Raw genomic sequence first — 17,591 nt, 5'->3', positions numbered from 1 at the left:
GGTTTTAATGCCTACCTGGGACTGCCAACCTCCAGGAGGGGCCTGGGGATCTCCTGGAATGGCAGAGAAAAGGGATGCTGTGGAGGGGGGGCTCTGGGGCATCGTAGCCCACTGCGGTCTCCCCCCCAGGCACGACTGGCCAAATCTTCAGGCCTTTCCCAACCTGGAGTTGGCAACCCTAGCAGAAGCAGGCATTTCAGACCCTGCTTTGCCCTGGATTTGGAGAGAGCTGAGCCTGGGGAAGTGGGGATTTGGAAGAAGGAGGGACTTCATCAGTATGGTATAATGCTATGGCATAGTACAGGCGTAGTCAAATTGTGGCTATCCAGATGTCTATGGTCTACAATTCCCATGAGCCTCTGCCAGCAGGGGCTAATGGGAATTGTAGTTTATGGACATCTGGAGAGTCACAGTTTGATCACGCCTGGCATAGAGTCTGTCTACCAAAGCAGTAATTTTTTTCCTGAGGAGCTGATCTTGGTCATTTGGAGATCAATTGTAATATTGAGATATCTTCAGGTGCTACCTGGAGGTTGGCAAGTCAGGACCTGACTTACAAGTCAGGACCAAACTTGACCTTTACTGAGAAAGCATCCCCGAACCACATCTTATGTAGCCCTCATTGTTTCCGGAGCTGCAGAACACAGTCCAGGCTGGGCAAAAGTCCACCATGCCTGAATGACACTTTATGGCCCTCCTGGTTCAGCACTTGATGTAAGACTTCCTGATGCAGACATGAGACCTAAGAGCTCTCCAAGTAGAAGAAAAAGAGTAGAGATGAGCTGGGCTTTTTATTCCCCGCTTTTCATTCCCTGAAGGAGCCCCAAAGTTGCTTCCAATCACCTTCCCTTCCTCTCCTCACAACATACGCCCTGGGAGGTGGGTAGGTCTGAGAGAGCTCTAATAGAACTGATCTGCGAGAACGGCCCTAACAGAAGTGTGACAAGCCCAAGGTCACCCAGCTGCATGCATGGAGCAGAGGAGTGGAGAACCAAAACCGGTTCTCCAGATTGGAGTCCAACGCTCTTAACCAGGACACCATGCTGGTTTTCTAGATTGATTCAGGTGGGCAGCTGGGTTCATCTGAATCCAGCAGAGTCCTGGGACACCTGGGGCAAAGTTTTATTCAAGATATAAGTGCGCATGCACATGAAAACATACCCAGGTGCCGCTGGACTCACACTTGGTTCTTGTCACCCACCCCGTGGTCATTGCCTGCCCCTTCTCCGGCGCTTTTGCGGCCATTCCGCTGCGCCCCTTTGGGATGGCCTCCGGCTGCTGGGAATCCATCCTGCCTAGCGGTGCCTTCGCACTGCTCCTCACTTCTTTGCCGTGATGTCTTTGCTTGCCTGTTTCAAAGCACCATGCGCTGAGCGGCATCCCTCTGTTGTTTCTTTCAGCCAGTGATGTTAAAATAGAGACACAGAGTGATGAAGAGAATGGGCGTGCCTGTGAAATGAGTGGGGAAGAATGTGCGGAGGATTTACGAGTGCTTGAGACCTCGGGAGAGAAATTGAATGGCACGCACAGTGGCGGCAAAGCCATGTCGGGTGTTGGAGGCATTCGGCTCCCAAACGGAAAGCTAAAGTGTGATATCTGTGGGATCATTTGCATCGGTCCCAATGTGCTCATGGTTCACAAGAGAAGCCACACGGGTAAGGCCTGGCGGACTTTCTTTCTTCTTTAGCCACCTTAGTGGGAAGATATTTGTTTATGAGAATCTTCTGAGCACCTTGTTTCTTGCTTCCAGTGTGGATATTTATGGTTTTTCATCTCGTGCCAAAGAGCACTTTTTCCATGCAGCCAACTGATTCCACGGCCAGCCTCATTCAGTAGGGGAGAGAGATGTGTGGTGGAAACCTCTACAGCAGGGCTTCATGAAACCCGGGGGTTTCTTGGTGGCCTTGGAAGGGTTTCTTGAATGAGTGGGAGTTAATTAATTGTTAAAAATATTTTTAACTGTGTTAAACATTTATTGGGTGATGTGACCATATATAACTATGTCAACCTGCCCCCTCTCCCAAAATGACCAATGATGGGCCTGGAGGGGTCGGAAGGGGAGTGGCCCCAAGTGGGCGTGTCCACAGCTCTGCTTCCCAACCATACCTGCACCACTTCTGAGGTTTCTTGAAGCCTGAAGGATGTTTCAGGGGTTTCTCAATGTTAAGAAAAGTGAAGGAAGCCTGCTCTACAGATACAGTCACATCCAAGTGGCTTTTGGATGCAACTCCTCCCTGGTGAAAAAGGGAGGAGGTCCCCTTTGACCACTAAAAAGGCTCTGCAGGGGAAAATTCGTGGGAAATACTTGGACCAAAGCTGTGTGAGATGGGGGACATAATAAGGTGGGGGACGTAATGACCTTGGGCATCAGGTGAGACTGAGTTGAGAAATTGACTAGATTCAGCCCGCAGTTGACTCAGCTAGATTCAGCCCATAGTGGAGAAATTTACTAGATTCACCCCATCATTGGACATGCACATGCACACGTGGAAGGCAGACATGTGTTGGGACTGGAGTGCGTGTTTGGGCTTGACATCTACATTGTGACATCAGTTCAGTGGTGTGGATGGAGACATGCCTTGTTACCTATATTGCCATCCAAATGGGACCCTGAACTCCCAAACATTCTCTGCCGATTGACTTTGGATGAGATGTACAATTTCACTAATAAGTTTTAAAGTAATCTTAATGATTTATATACTTTAATTTTATCCCGCTTTCCAGCTAAGCTAGTTCCAAACGTTAGTTGAAACCAACCTGTGCGGAATCGGTAGACGCTTGTTTGTTGTCCAAGGCTGCTTTGCACAGGCACTTTGCACTGCCAGCAGATCATCAAGAAGGCCTGACCATCCGGAATAGGCCCTTAAGGCAGGCGGTGGCTGCTATCGTGAACCGTCTCACAACTTTTAAAAAGGCATCCAGATTCAGGCTGGGTGACATGCAAAGTTGTGTATAATTCAGCGACAGAGTAACCAGACAATTGATTAAGAACTTGACAAAACTCAGGTGTGTTGTTGTTGTTGTTTTTAATCATTTGCTCCATTGACAGCGGTGACGCAAGCCCTTATATCAAACACAAGAGCCACTCTCCAGCCAATAACAATCATAATGATAATATAGTCGAATTTAGAGGTCTTCGTGTTACTGATCAGTTTGGGTAAAGTCTGGCAATTTATTATACCGATAATTCTGGGTTTCTGTTTCTCCTAAAGTTGGACAAAGTAAAGAGCACTCACACAATTTCTGCGGCAAGTGTTCTGTGTACAAGGAGGGCTTAGAGTTCTGAGCAGAAGAAGCCATTTCCTTTTCACTGTCTTAACTTCTCTTTTTGTGTGAGTGTGTGTGTGTGTGTGTGTGTGTGTCCCTCCCCATTTCTTTTTCTTCTGTCTCTTTCCTGATTTGGCTGCTTAGGGACAGCCAGGTAATGGAGAAGAAATTGAAAGGGAAAATACAGGGAAAATGTAAATGAAAAGAAGTTATTATAACTGTTATAATGAAGTGCCTTTCATTTAAATATAAGAATGTAACGCTGAAATGAACTTGTGATCCTGAAATGCATTTTTAATGAGTTTCCTTTTTATTTTGCTGCTTCAGTGGCATATTTTAAAGACCCTTTGAAAAAAGCCACATTAAAAAAAAAACCACCAAATGCCACAACATGCAAAATTGGATATTGGTTTATTCCAAAACTGCTGATCAGGAAGAGTGGGTCTTCAACACAAAATGTTGCAGTCACTTTATTTAAATGAGTTTGAATTTGCATTGTGATGTGCCATTCTGATTTAGAAAAAAAAAATTAGATTTTCAGATCAAATTGACCCAGCCACTGAAGCGTTGAGGCGCTGGCAGGTTCAGTCTGAAAAGCTCGTGTTCTATCAAACCTGCAGCCGGTGGAAGTCAGAGAGTGCCAGTCGGAAAACAACTTCCTCACGGAAACCGGCTTCCTCCCACCATGTCCTCACCGGTCCCCCCTCTCCTTCTCCCCGTAGGCGAACGGCCCTTCCAGTGTAATCAGTGTGGGGCGTCCTTTACCCAGAAAGGCAACTTGCTCCGCCACATCAAGCTGCACTCCGGTGAAAAGCCGTTCAAGTGCCACTTGTGCAACTACGCTTGTCGCCGGAGAGACGCTCTTACCGGCCACCTGAGGACCCATTCTGGTAGGTGTGCACAGGCGAGAATTCTAGCATGGGGGTCCCTAATAGGGTCACCTGCTGACACCTTTCTGGATGCTCGCCAATTGTTTTTACCAAGTGGGTGGAGCCAGGCGGGGATTTTCTCCGGCTAGGCTTCTGATTGGCTGTTCAGGTTTTCTAGAAAGTTGCTTTGGAGGATCATTGTTGTGTGGCTGAAGGGAAGCTTTGGCAGCCATTTTGTGTCGAGACTCTAGTTCTGCCTTCTGCAGCAGATTGAGCCCACCAGACTCACAGGATTCCAAAATTAGCCACCAGCTCAAAAAGTTTGGGGAGTCTTGCTTTAGAGTAGCGGTCCCCAACCTTTTTAAGGTTGAGGACAACCTCCGGGGGTGGCAAAGAGCCGGTGCCGGTGGCCCGGGTACCACGCATGTGCATTAGTGTCCCTTGGTGGTGAAAACGCGCATGCGCGGGAGCTCCGCACATGCACGTTTGTGCCCACTGGTGTGCTGGCGGCCACGCCTGCCTCCTCCCCCCCCACAGCAAAAAGTTAGCCGGGCCGGGAGTGAAGCGGCCACTTCTCTCACGGCCTGGTGAGCTTCTCTCTGCAGGGGGGGGAGAGGCAGGCGTGGCGGCCCATCACCGAGGCCTTTGCAGCCTGGTAGCGGGCTGCGGACCGGGGGTTGACGACCCCCGCTTTAGAGTGTCCGACTGGGATATGGGAGACATGGGATCCCATTCTTATTCAGCGATTGAAACTCACCAGGTGACCTTGGGCCAGTCACTTTCAGCCTAAAACTGAGGAGAGGAAAACAATCTTGAAAGCTGGCTTGTGTGGGGAGAAGAGCAGGGTCTAGAAATCTAATAAATAACCAAGGGTGGTTATCCATTGCCTTCTTCTGGATGGAAAAAGAAGAAGGACACACCAAGTTTTATGTAGAAAATAGGGGGGGGGGGGGGATGGTGCTTTTTGGGAAAGAATCTATAATATTTGTGAGACCCCAACACATTTCGTATCAAACTTCTTCAGGGGGCTATCGCTTTAGGTTCTCAGTAGAATGTTACTTTCCCTTCTGTGAGTATTAATACTTCCTTTCAATTAGGGTTGGGTGCTTTGACTGCTGAGGCCCCCAGCCCTACTTTCAATGGCATAATTACAGAAGGGAAAGTAACATTCCACTGAGAATCTGCTCGATTGCAGAGTGACCCTTTTAAAATCCAATTTGATGTGGACATATGACACAGTTCTCTTCTGTCCCTTCCTCGAATTTACGATTTACATATCGACCATACAGCTTCAATGGTAATTATGTGGTAATTATTATGTGGGTCGTTCTCATCCCCTTTTTTGTAAGTAGGTGCCAGTGTGCTAGTTGTCCATCCTTTCCGTAAATCAGCACTTTTATTAGAGAAGGAACCGTATTCCGTATCAGGGACTGGCTTAGAGATTAGGCTACTAGACCAGATCGCCATGACTGGATTTATCCTATAGAGTCTGTGATTGTTAGCTTCCTAATTTCACAGTCAGACAGCTGCTCCTTGGTTTAATTTTTTTAAGATCACATAAGAACCCCTTACCAGGCTAATATTCCCACCATTCCATTAATGATGGCCTTTACCTTTATAGGGTTTCAAGTTATACCTAGAGCATTGCATTTTGGTTGATTCTTGTGTATTTCAAGATCCCCACTTCTCAGTATCTGTGGAAACCTGGAAGCTGAGGACCTTACCCATTATATCCTAGCATGTCCCCTCTATGCTGAGTGGAATAAGTGTGTTTTAAGATTAATACCAGATGTACCCACAACGTCAGAGCATGATAAATTGATTTTTTTCTGTTGTCGGATTCCAACTCTTATGTTTCCAAATGCTATCTCTAGACTTATGAATTCTGGCTATCATATATTAAATTGTTTGTGGAATTTTATCTGTCATTATCTCTTTTACCTGATTTAGATTTTTATTATCCCATTGTGAAAGCCTTTGGCCCGTATAATAAAAGCTATCTCTCTAGATTGGTGTCGTGGTTAGGAGTGCGAACTTTTAATCTGGCATGCCGGGTTCGATTCTGCACTAACCCAGATGCAACCAGCTGGGTGACCTTGGGCTCGCCACGGCACTGATAAAACTGTTCTGACCGGGCAGTGATATCAGAGCTCTCTCAGCCTCACCCATCCCACAGGGTGTCTGTTGTGGGGAGAGGAATGGGAAGGCGACTGTAAGCCCCTTTGAGCCTCCTTCGGGTAGGGAAAAGCGGCATATAAGAACCAACTCTTCTTCTTCTTCTTCTTCTTCTTCTTCTTCTTCTTCTTCTTCTTCTTCTTCTTCTTCTTCTTCTATCTACTGAGAATTGGAAGGGATGTCTCCCTGAAGAAGTTTGATGTGAAATGTGTTGGGGGTTTTACAAATATGAAAGAATATCTCCCTACAAACGCTAATTGCTTTTCTTTATTCTATTTTCTTCTACTTCTGGACCATGGATTCTAAGCGTTTGCATCTCCTTGGTTCATAATTACTGTCAGAATTGTGTTACCCAACAATTTAATCCCATTTTTTACCTGCTTTTCAGTTGGCAAGCCCCACAAATGTGGATATTGCGGCCGGAGCTATAAGCAACGGAGCTCATTGGAAGAACATAAGGAGCGTTGCCACAACTATTTGCAAACTATGAACCTCTCGAGTGGTCTTTACCCTGGTAAGAAAATGGAACAGAAAGGCACAATGAAATGTGTCTATATCGTGTCCTGCACAGTCTGGTGCCATAGCAAACTGTGTCAGTCCAACTAAATAAGGAACCCCATCAGCCACTGGTGCCCCAATAGTTTTACTGTCCACAATGCTGCAACAGGTAGCTTGACAGATCTGAGTGAATTCGTCTGAAGCAGCAGAACAAAGTTTGAGTCCAGTGGCCGTTTTATGCCAGGTATAAGTTTCCCATGCACATGTGCACCTGCTCAGATACATTGAAATGCAAGTTGCCAATCCATATATATATATAGGAGAGGTTAGTATACAGCATAATTTTATTTGTTTGTTTTATTTATAATTACATTTATAGACCATCCCTCCCCTATGACAGGCTCGGGGTGTTTTCCAACCATAGTATTCATTTAAAAGCTATAAAAACATAATAAAATACAATTTGTTCCATACAAGATGGTCAGCAAATTCAGTAACTGCAATCGTAGCCAGAAAAAATGCCCCATATAGAGGGGACCTTTGCACTGGGGGAGGAGAACCACGGAGAAGAAAGGAGGGAGACCCATAGAACATCTAGGCTGGCCTTGCCTCAACCACTGAATCCTAGAATCATAGAGTTGGAAGGGACCTCCTGGGTCATCTAGTCCAGCCCCCTGCACAATGCAGGACACTCACAACCCTCTCGCTCATCCCCTTTCACCTGCCACCCCCTTGGCCTGGTGCCAGAGGGCCGTTTCACAGACTTAGTTTGTACCGTCTCTATTTGTTGAGGCTTAGTTCCGGTAGACTGATGTATGTCTTCTTCCCAGTGTCACAGAAGATATCTAGTTGTGATTCTCACAGACAGTTATGTTTGGGAGTCGGGAATACCCGATGTCTTCCTTGTAGCTGGCATCTCTTTGTGCATCATAGGGCATATGTGTCGTTTTGCCAGGAGATCCTACGATTCTAGGATCGTCTGGCAGCCAGGCAAGAGATGTTCAGAGGTGGCTTGCCATTGCCTGCCTCCACGTGATGACCCTGGGTTTCCTTGCAGGTTTCCCCTCCAAATACTAACCCAGGCCAGCTTTATAGTATTTATAATAAAACAAAGGAACAAAATGTTGCATATACCCCCAGCTTCACCTCCAGTTGGGAAGATGCCCTCTGTCATCCAGGGTGCACGGATGCTATGGCGGGTGACTCAGTGGAGACTGGCACCTTCCGGGACTGAGCCAATACAGGCTCTAATGCAGCTCCACTCATCCCAGATCGTTGTTTATGTGGCTGAAACAGTTTGGATTGAGGAGGGAATTTTTGAGATACTGAATGGTGGTGATGGGGGGGGGGTTGTTTGTGTGAGTTGGGGGGGCTGGAGGAAGCAGGTATGGGTGTTTGTTCCCTTAGAAATGACTGAACCCTAGAGTTACAGGGGCCAGCTTGATTTGGAATCACTCCACTGCCTGCTCACAAAGAAGCCATGGGGGTAGAAAAAATAGTTATTGTTTCCTCTTGGGGAGAACATAGCACTCTGTGTGTGTTTCAAGGCACCTTTCTTTACAAAGTGTTACAAACAGGACTGTTCCTCTTAATTCTAATAATATTGAGGCCAATATTTCACCTTGCTTCTAAGGTGCTTGCTTTTTTGTAAAAGAGAGTCAGCATGGTGAACGGTTAAAGAGCGGCAGCCCATAATCTGGTGAACCAGGTTTGATTCCCCACTCCTCCTCCACATGCAGCCAGCTAAGTGACCTTGGCCAGTCACAGTTCTCTTAGAGATGCCCTTGCAGAGCAGTTCTCTCAGAGCTCTCTCAGCCCCACCTACCTTGCAGGATGTCTGAGGTGAGGAGAAGAAGGGAAAGGTGTTTGGGAAGCCACTTTGGGACTCATCTGGGTAGTCAAAAGCAGGGTATAAAAAACTAGCAGTTGTTCTTCTGCCGATTGTGCTGTTTGGCATCTGTCTGTTTATTCCCAAGCGGGGAGGGGAGGGATGAGCAAAGCCGCTTGTCTATGTTCTTTGCCTGCCAGCACCAGTAGTGGGTGCCCAAAACTGCTTCTCCTTTTTGGGGGAAAGCATGCCTGCCATCTCCCGACCGTGTCTCAGTGTCTAGCCAGGCAGCCAGTGAGCCTCCTAAGTTGTCTCGTGTCCTTTAACTTCCAGTCTTGAAAGAGGAAACAAGCCAGCGTGAGATGGCTGAAGACCTGTGCAAAGCGGGATCCGAGCGATCCCTCGTGCTGGACAGACTCGCGAGGAACGTTGCCAAACGTAAGAGTTCTATGCCTCAGAAATTTGTGGGTAAGAGTTGGATGCTTGCTGCCTCCTTTACCTAGTTGGATTTTTTTTCCTGTTTGACATGTATTGTGCGTTGCGATTGGATCCCCCACCCCCACTGCCTGCCTGTCAATCGTAGCTGTTCTTTGCTCTGGCAATATTATTATTATTATTATTATTATTATTATTATTATTATTATTATTATTATTATTATTATTATTATTATTATTAAGATTTCTAGCCCTCTGCTCTCAGAGACCGGGTCACGGTGGGTCACACAAAAAAATCCAACAAGACAATAAAAGCCCATCCAATCCCATTAAAACCCAATATCAATTACAATACTTTCAAAGATAGTGAAAACCATTATTTCCTAACACAATATTTTCAGAGGCAGCATGGGGGAGCCAGATGTTCAGTGCCAAGATGGTAAACACCTGTTGGAAGACCTACGTTTTACAGGTCGGAAAGCAGAAAGCTCCCCAATGTCCCGCAGCTCCTTTGTAGGGGCCAGGACCAAAGAGGCCCTGGCCCTGGTCAAGGCCAGGTGAGCCTCCCTAGGGCTAGGAATGATCCTTTACCATCCCTTCAAGATGGGTAGCTGTGTTCATAGAATTTCCAGGTCCTCACCTGCCCTGCAGTGGCTCCAGGTTGAGGGCCAAATCAAGCAAGGTGTTGGTTCTCACCTTTCAAGCCCTAAATCGTCTGGGACCTTTGTATCGGAGACTGCCCTGCAGGGTCAGACCAGGGGTCCATCTTGTCCAGCATCTTGCTTTACACAATTGCCAACCAGTTCCACTGGAGGACCCACAACAGGGCATAGAGGCTGAGGCTTTCCCATGATGTTGCCTTCTGACACTGGGATTCAAAGGCAGACTACCTCTGAACATGGAGGTTCCCTTTAATCACCATGGCTAGTAGCCATTAACAGACTTATCCTCCATGAATATTTAACCCCATTTTAAAGTTGTTTGTTCCTGTGGCCATCACGACAACCTCTGGCAGCGAATTCCACATTTTAATCGCTCTTGTTATGAAGCAGTATTTCCTTTTGTCCACTCTTAAAAACTGCCCATTGGTTCTGTTGAATGCCCGTGAGTTCTAGTGTGTAGAAGAGCTGTTTGGTTAAGAGCTGTGTGTTCTGCTCTGGGCATAGGTGCCACCCCCAATTTCTGCCTTTCCCTGTCTGCCCTCGTGGGAAGGAAAAATAGAAAACACAAGGTCTGAAAGAGCAGCATTTCCTGTCAGCTACTCAGAGCACATTGTCAAAACTTACCAGAATGGCAATTTGAGAAGAAATGTCAAAAGTTGGAAGTTTCATCTGTGCCTCATCAAGATGCCCCAAATTCCCTTTAGTTTTGATTCCTCCCAAAAGCAAAGTTATCTTTTCAGTTGTCCTTTGGATTACTATAATTTGCCATTCTGGAGTAGTGTGACAATTTGCTTTGTACAGGAAAAATGCAAAGGCTCAAGTATTTCTGGAAATTGCACAATTAATTCTTGGTGTAGAGACTGTTAGTGCAGTCCTAAACACAGTGACACCTAAGCCCATGGGTTTGGAAGGTTGTGTGAGGAAATGGGGTTCACAAGCCCTCATTTCTGCCCAGAAGTTATGCAACCATCCTGGATTTCTTGCCCAGTAAAGTTCTTCTTCATCCTGATTCTCCCTCTTTCTCCCTGGGTATTTTTGCCATCAGCAGCTAATTAGTTTTCCTTCCAGGGCTCCCATGTGAAGGTCAAGCACCCTCTGCCACTCAGGCACCCTCTGCCACTTTGTCAATAAAGAGCTCTTCTCCCTTTAAAAAATTTATTTAACTATTTTCAATTTTTATACCACCCGCTCTCAAGCAAGTCATTTCAGTGCATTTCAGGGCATCTCGGCATCTCCTTCTCTTTCCACTCTCACTAACAAGGAGATCAATGCAGATGAACGCTTTAGGGAAGCCGTGTTTCACTATGGCCCCTTCTGTGGCCCCTCAGGTGTGGACTGGACAGGGGTTATCTTGGTCACAGAGACCAGAAAAGCTTGAGGGAAAGCGAAAGGAAGAAAATAAAAATACACACTATTTAAGCAAACATAATGGAACAAGCAAGCATTAAAAAAAGTGTCCTTGGCAATCCTCCGTTTCCCTATCTAGGGGTCACTCCCCTTGTGACTTCTCTTGTGCTCTTGGCTACTTCTTAAGAGTTGACATGGAACCTTCTTCTTGAAACTGAAGACTCAGAGATCACAGAGAAAGGGATTAAGACAACGGAGAGTTTCGAGATCTGATGAAATTGGGCTAGCCTCGGCCATCCATGTCAAGGTCAAGCTGTGTTAGGCTTCAGGAAAGGGAAATGGTTTGGAGGAGTTTCTTCCAGGCCAGTTGCTTCTATGCTGAGCTGCTTTCATCATAAGGGAAATCTGGCAGATAAAAAGAATTCATATCTATGTATGTACCAGCTTCTAGTGGACTACACAGTTCCCAAGGGAGTAATGGGACCAGATTTTAACATTGGTAAAGTGGGACACCACACATAGAACGCAAAAATAGTATTGTAATATATATATTATAATTTCAACATAAGTACAATTGGCAAGGTTCCCCCAGATGTCCCTCCAAAAGTGGGACAATCTGTTCACCTTACAAGGGAGGGAGTTTCTTCTCCTGCTGTCAAACTGTAAGGCCACAAATTACTGTATGAACACAAAGAGCCATTCCGCACCGGAACCGCAAATTGTTTGCTGAATGAAAAATCACCATTTTAAATAGTGGAATTCGGCGTAATGCATACCTGCCTTTGTAGTGGAATCCAGTTGCGTTTCTATCATTTCCCACAGGGTTCCGGTCTCTGCAAAAATCGCTAGAAAGGAAGCGCTATTGCTAAGCTGTGTCCCGCCCCTGGCCGTCAAGCAGCCAATGGAGGCCGTTATCATGCTCCCAAACAGCCCCTTTCCCTTTAAGAAAGGTTTAAAAAAAAAAAAAACACCCGTTGCAATGAATATGCATTGATTAGTTGCAACGGAGAGACCCATCCAGCTAGCAGGTGGTGTTTGAGCTGCCGTTTCATCGTTGCCACGCTCCCCCCGAGTGAAAAAAAAAATCCCCCCCCCTCACGGGCGCGATTTTCGGCCGAAAACAGTGTGAAAAATAAAGTGAAAATAAACCAGCAAACGGGCCTCTGCGATGCTTGTGCTTGGTGACTTTAAACAGAGGGGCTGCAGCCGGGGAAGCCTCACTGGGTAAACGAAGGCTCGCTGGTGCGTTGATCTCCGCTCGCTCGGAGAAAAAAAAATGGCGATCGTTTCGCCGGAAGATCAGAGGAGAGAGCCAGGGGGAGGGACTTTGCAGAAACCGCAACAATGGTAACGCACAGAACTTTCCTGCTAGTGTTGCAGATTGGTTGCAGGAGTGTAGCGCTTTCCGGAGAGTGAATCCACTTTTTCGGATTTCCCTGAAAGCGCTACAACGAAGCGCTTTTTGCAGATCGGTTTCAGGAGTGTTGCAGATTGTCAACGACGTTGTGCATAATGGCAAAACTGTAGCGATTTCAATTAGTAACCATTGTGCTATTTCGGACGAATGTGGAATGGCCCACAGAACCTCCCAACACTGTGAGGGGGGTTTGCTATTCAACAAAAATCTCTGGTTCATTCTGTTTGCTTACAATAGGCTCTGTAACTCCACCCTATTTTAAACTGAAATAAAATGTTGACAGGTGTTGTTAATGTGATAAAATAATAAAATCTTGAGGTCAGAAAAAGGCATCAGAGTTCAGTTTCTCCAGTCCATTTCTGTGCATTGGTTTCTCCAAAGAATTTTTAAAAACCAGTGTGCAAGTTAGTTAAAAATATAAGACAAATATTATTTATTTATCGTATGGGGTATGTGTAGTGCAGCCAGGAAATCCTAATATTGCAGGGCTGTTTGGCAGCCAGGCAAGAAACATTCAGAGGTGGCTTGCCATTGCCTAACCTCTGCATCATGATTGTAGATTTTCTTTTGGATGTCTCTCATCCAAATACTAACCAAGGCAGACCCTGCTTGCCTAATGAGATCTGATGAGATCTGGCATCCAGGTCGGGGCTATAAGACAACTGAACTGTTTGGGATGTGATCCGCCATGCAGTACTGCTGTACTTTTCAATTTCTTTATCAAAATGTTTGCAGCTGAGCATTTTTTCTCATTTAAAAAGCACAAAAGATTAAACCGGTCACGAAAGAATCAGATGTAGACGAGCATAGCAATGCCCCAGTCAGCTGTGATTGGCTGAGCCTCCCGTTGTGCTTAGCTTCTTGCCATTTTTGTTTGCAGGGGAGAAGTGCATGCCGGAGGTTCCTTATGATGCAACCATCAGTTTCGAGAAAGAGAACGATATGATGCAAACCCACGTCATGGATCAGGCCATCAACAATGCGATCAGCTACCTAGGGGCAGAATCGTTGCGCCCCCTGATGCAAACCCCACCAGGGGGGTCTGAGGTTGTGCCGGTCACCAGCCCAATGTGTCACCCGCTCCATAAGCCCCCTGGGGACCACCACGCCCGCTCCGGTCATGTCGCTCAGGACGGTGCAGTAGAGAACTTGCTCTTGCTTTCTAAGGTCAAATCGATCTCATCAGAAAGGGACCCGTCACCCAGCAACAGCGGCCATGACTCCACTGACACAGAGAGCAACAACGAGGAACGCGGTGGTTTGATTTACCTGACAAATCACATAGCGCCTCATGCACGCAACGGCCTCTCTGTTAAAGAAGAACACAGGCAATACGATGTCCTAAGAGCAGGCAGCGATGGCTCCCAAGATGCTTTCAAAGTCATCAGCGGCAATGGGGAGCAAGTGAAAGTTTACATATGCGAACATTGTAGAGTCTTGTTCTTAGATCATGTAATGTACACCATCCACATGGGCTGTCACGGGTTCCGTGATCCTTTTGAATGCAACATGTGTGGCTACCGCAGCCAGGACAGGTATGAGTTCTCTTCTCATATAACTCGAGGGGAGCACCGTTTCCGCATGAGTTAATTCCCGCATATTAGAGTTGCACGATCACATTGGTGGCCCCTCTCACTTCCCTCCAGTTCTGAAACACATACAAACAATAGGGCAACATCTAATGCAAATCATAAGGCTGGGCCCCATAAATGGACTCCCCTTGGTAGCACACACATGCCCATTTCAACTTTATGTTCTTCCTATTGATGCTTTTTCCTGAAAAAGATAGAAGCCATTAGTAAAGATAGAAGCCATTAGTAAAGTAAGTCGGAGCTTTTTTAGTTATCTTGAGGAAGTCTTTTCTTGCTAGCAGTTCTTGTCAACCGCCCCTCCTCCCTCCCTTTTCATGCATGGCAGTTAACTGCACACTCATATCCAAATTCAATTGAAAACGAGAAAGACAGAATTAGTATTGTCATTTTTCTCTGCCAATGTTCTGAAATGACACTTCCTACTCCATGTGTATTTTTCAGATGTCCATACTTATATGGCACTTAACAAGAGCTATAATACACATCTAGGACAGGCTAAAAATATTGTACATTTGCCAATTATCTCAGCCTTATAAATCTCTTCAGGCACCATCATTGAGCATTCTTGGTGAGTTTTCTCCATACCAGGAATGGCAGGCAGAAGGACTACTGTTGTGTTTATTATGGGTACCATTTTTGTTGATTATTCTAAACAGGATTCGAAGTTGCAGCATTTGTGTCAGTTAAGTCAAAGGTAAATGAATGGCTGAGGTCAAATCCAGGCCACAAAAGTGCAGTCTAGTGGACTGCATAGTTGCCAAGAGAAGGACTTTCTTCTGCTTCTGTCAAACTGTAAGGCCACAAAAGGCTGTGCGAATGTAAAGAACTTTCCAACGCTGTGAGGGGGAGTCTGCTATGCAACAATAATAAATTGATCCTCTACTGCGCATGTACAGTTTCTTGCATGTGCTGGTGTGGACAACTTCACTGTTAAAAATGACAGTGCTACCTAGGTGAGAAAAACAATAGCAGCATGCATCAAGAGATGTTGCCCAGTATGCCTGCTTCAGCTCACCTGCATGAGACCATATTTTTGGCAAACATCTGAACCACTCTAGTGGAACACACACACACACACAGACTTTGGATCATGCATTTTCAGTCAATGGATTTGGCTTACGGTTGATAAACTTTCCGTCTGCCTCATCAAACTGTCTGCCACATTTAAAATCGCAAGAGTCTCTTTTTATAAAACATCTATTAAAATGAGGGACAGTGCATTGGCACTTTTGAGCAATTGTTCCCTTATTGTTCATTCCTGCTTTGGGGCGGCCAAAGACATGCAGTAATGTGGCAAAACCACAGCTGCAAAAACACACATTTTATCTTGGACAAAACTTATTTTGCTTTTATGGGTAGGAAAAAATCCCTCCCCTATCTTTTCTGAGTTCAGAGAGAGGATTTGTCTCTCACACACAGCAACAAGCCCAGGGGGTATTATGCATCACAGAGAGAGGATTTGTCTCTCTCACACAGCGACAAGCCCAGGGGGTATTATGCATGCAAAGAAAATTTGCTAAAAGACTGCCAAAAACAATGTCTTATTTCTCTTCACTTGGCTCAGTTTTCGCCACACGAAACCCATTGTGTTATTTTCAGCTCTGTATTGGATAATCCTGGTTCATATAGCTCTGAACACCCACAAGAACACACAAGAGTCTGTAGCAGGGGGGAAATCACTTAAAATTGACCAAGTCTCTTATGGGAGAGGGGAACTCGAAAAAAAAAAAATTGGAAAGTAGCTATCTTACAGCACGCTGTACTAGCTCATTTTGGCTTACCTGCACTCTAATCTGTGGTTTTCTATGTATCATAGCTACACTTGTATAGATATCAAGCTGTTATCAACGTGATTGCATTCCTTTGTTCTAGTTCTCCTATTTATCACACAATTACCTGATGGATAGTGAAAGCAAATGCAGTTTAGTGACTTAGCGTATTAGTAAGTGACACTGTTATCAGAAAGAATAGTCTGTGGGTCATGGAGGGTGGGGGGCTGCTGCCCCCTCTCTGCGAAGCTCACAGAACAGTTCTTGTCTTATTTGAAAATAAAATGTACTACTGAGTTTGGTATTTTTTAATTTATGGTTCTGATCAATGGGACTTCGTGAGCTACTCCTGTTCTGGACAACTTAGAAGGATGAACTGGTTGAATTCTTTTACATGGAGAGTAATTATTAAATAATGTTTCACAGCAGTAAATAGCTTTTCATAACTCATGGCCTTGAATTTGGCTCAGCACCGTCTTTTTATACTTATACTAAACACATTTTTTGGTGGTTTTATATTGTAACCTCAGTTGTTTTACGGACCATTGTACACCTTTTTAAAAAAATGGAAGCAAGTTTCATTAAAAAAATCAGGATGTATGTATAGTTTTATTTGAAAGTGAAGAATATCATTTTGCAACAAAACTCACTCGGAACTTTTCATTCTAAGAATATACCAGCAGGACCTTTGCGGTTGTGAATGACGGGCAAGGGGGAGTCAGAGAGAAAATAATCAAAAGTGAATAGGAAAACAGAAATTTCTTGAAGCAGATGCTGAAAATGACCACCAAATTCACAACTCATTCCATACGAATTTCATGTTTAATCCCAAATATCCCAGATATGCAGATGATACCACACTAATGGCAGAAAGCGAAGGGGAAATAAAGAGCCTGTTGATGCGGGTGAAGGAGGAGAGTGCAAAAGTTAGCTTGAAACTCAACATCAAGAAAACAAAGATCATGGCATCCGGCCCTCTCAATTCCTGGCAAATAGTTGGGGAAGAAATGGAGATAGTGACAGATTTTATTTCCCTGGGCTCCAAGATCACTGCAGATGGGGACTGCAAAAAAATTAAAAGACGCTTGCTCCTGGGGAGGAAAGCTATGGCAAATCTAGACAGCATCCTAAAAAGCAGAGACATCACCCTGCCAGCAAAAGTGCATCTAGTCAAGGCTATGGTCTTCCCAGTTGCAATGTATGGCTGTGAAAGTTGGACCATAAGGAAGGCCGAGCGTCAAAGAATTGAGGCTTTTGAACTCTGGTGCTGGAGAAGACTCTTGCGAGTCCCTTAGACTGCAAGGCGAACAAACTGGTCAGTCCTAGAGGAGATCAGCCCTGCCTGCTCCTTAGAAGGCCAGATCCTGAAGATGAAACTCAAATACTTTGGCCACCTCATGAGAAGGAAGGACTCCCTGGAGAAGAGCCTAATGCTGGGGGCGATTGAGGGCAAAAGAAGAAGGGGACAACAGAGAATGAGGTGGCTGGATGGAGTCACTGAAGCAGTAGGTGCAAACTTAAATGGACTCCAGGGAATGGTAGAGGACAGGAAGGCCTTGGAGGATCATTGTCCATGGGGTCGCGATGGGTCAGACACGACTTCGCACATAACAACAACAATCCCAAATATAGGATTTCTAAACTACACAAGAGCCTCTTGTGGCACAGGGTGGTAAGGCAGCCGACATGCAGCCTGAAGCTCTGCCCATGAGGCTGGGAGTTCAGTCCCAGC

General features: G+C 45.6%; 1 protein-coding gene across 16 annotated transcripts in view; it reads left to right on the top strand.

The window, feature by feature from the left end:
- IKZF1 (IKAROS family zinc finger 1) overlaps positions 1-16,160 on the top strand; it is a 96,728-nt gene extending 80,568 nt beyond the window's left edge. For 9 of the 16 annotated variants that reach the window (XM_077303302.1, XM_077303299.1, XM_077303296.1 and 6 more), the window contains 5 exons: positions 1,401-1,655; positions 3,990-4,157; positions 6,700-6,825; positions 8,971-9,105; positions 13,379-16,160. In XM_077303302.1, coding sequence (XP_077159417.1) covers positions 1,401-1,655; positions 3,990-4,157; positions 6,700-6,825; positions 8,971-9,105; positions 13,379-14,088 — 1,394 coding nt within the window. In that variant the 3' untranslated portion in view covers positions 14,089-16,160. The remainder of the gene's footprint in view (positions 1-1,400; positions 1,656-3,989; positions 4,158-6,699; positions 6,826-8,970; positions 9,106-13,378) is intronic. The other 7 variants (XM_077303300.1, XM_077303298.1, XM_077303305.1 and 4 more) reach the window with 5 other exon arrangements.
- The last annotated feature ends 1,431 nt before the right edge of the window (positions 16,161-17,591 follow it).

This window comes from Paroedura picta, chromosome 11 (assembly GCF_049243985.1).
Source record: "Paroedura picta isolate Pp20150507F chromosome 11, Ppicta_v3.0, whole genome shotgun sequence".
In the NCBI taxonomy this organism is placed as follows: domain Eukaryota; kingdom Metazoa; phylum Chordata; class Lepidosauria; order Squamata; family Gekkonidae; genus Paroedura; species Paroedura picta.
This window is presented reverse-complemented; position numbering and strand designations above follow the sequence as displayed.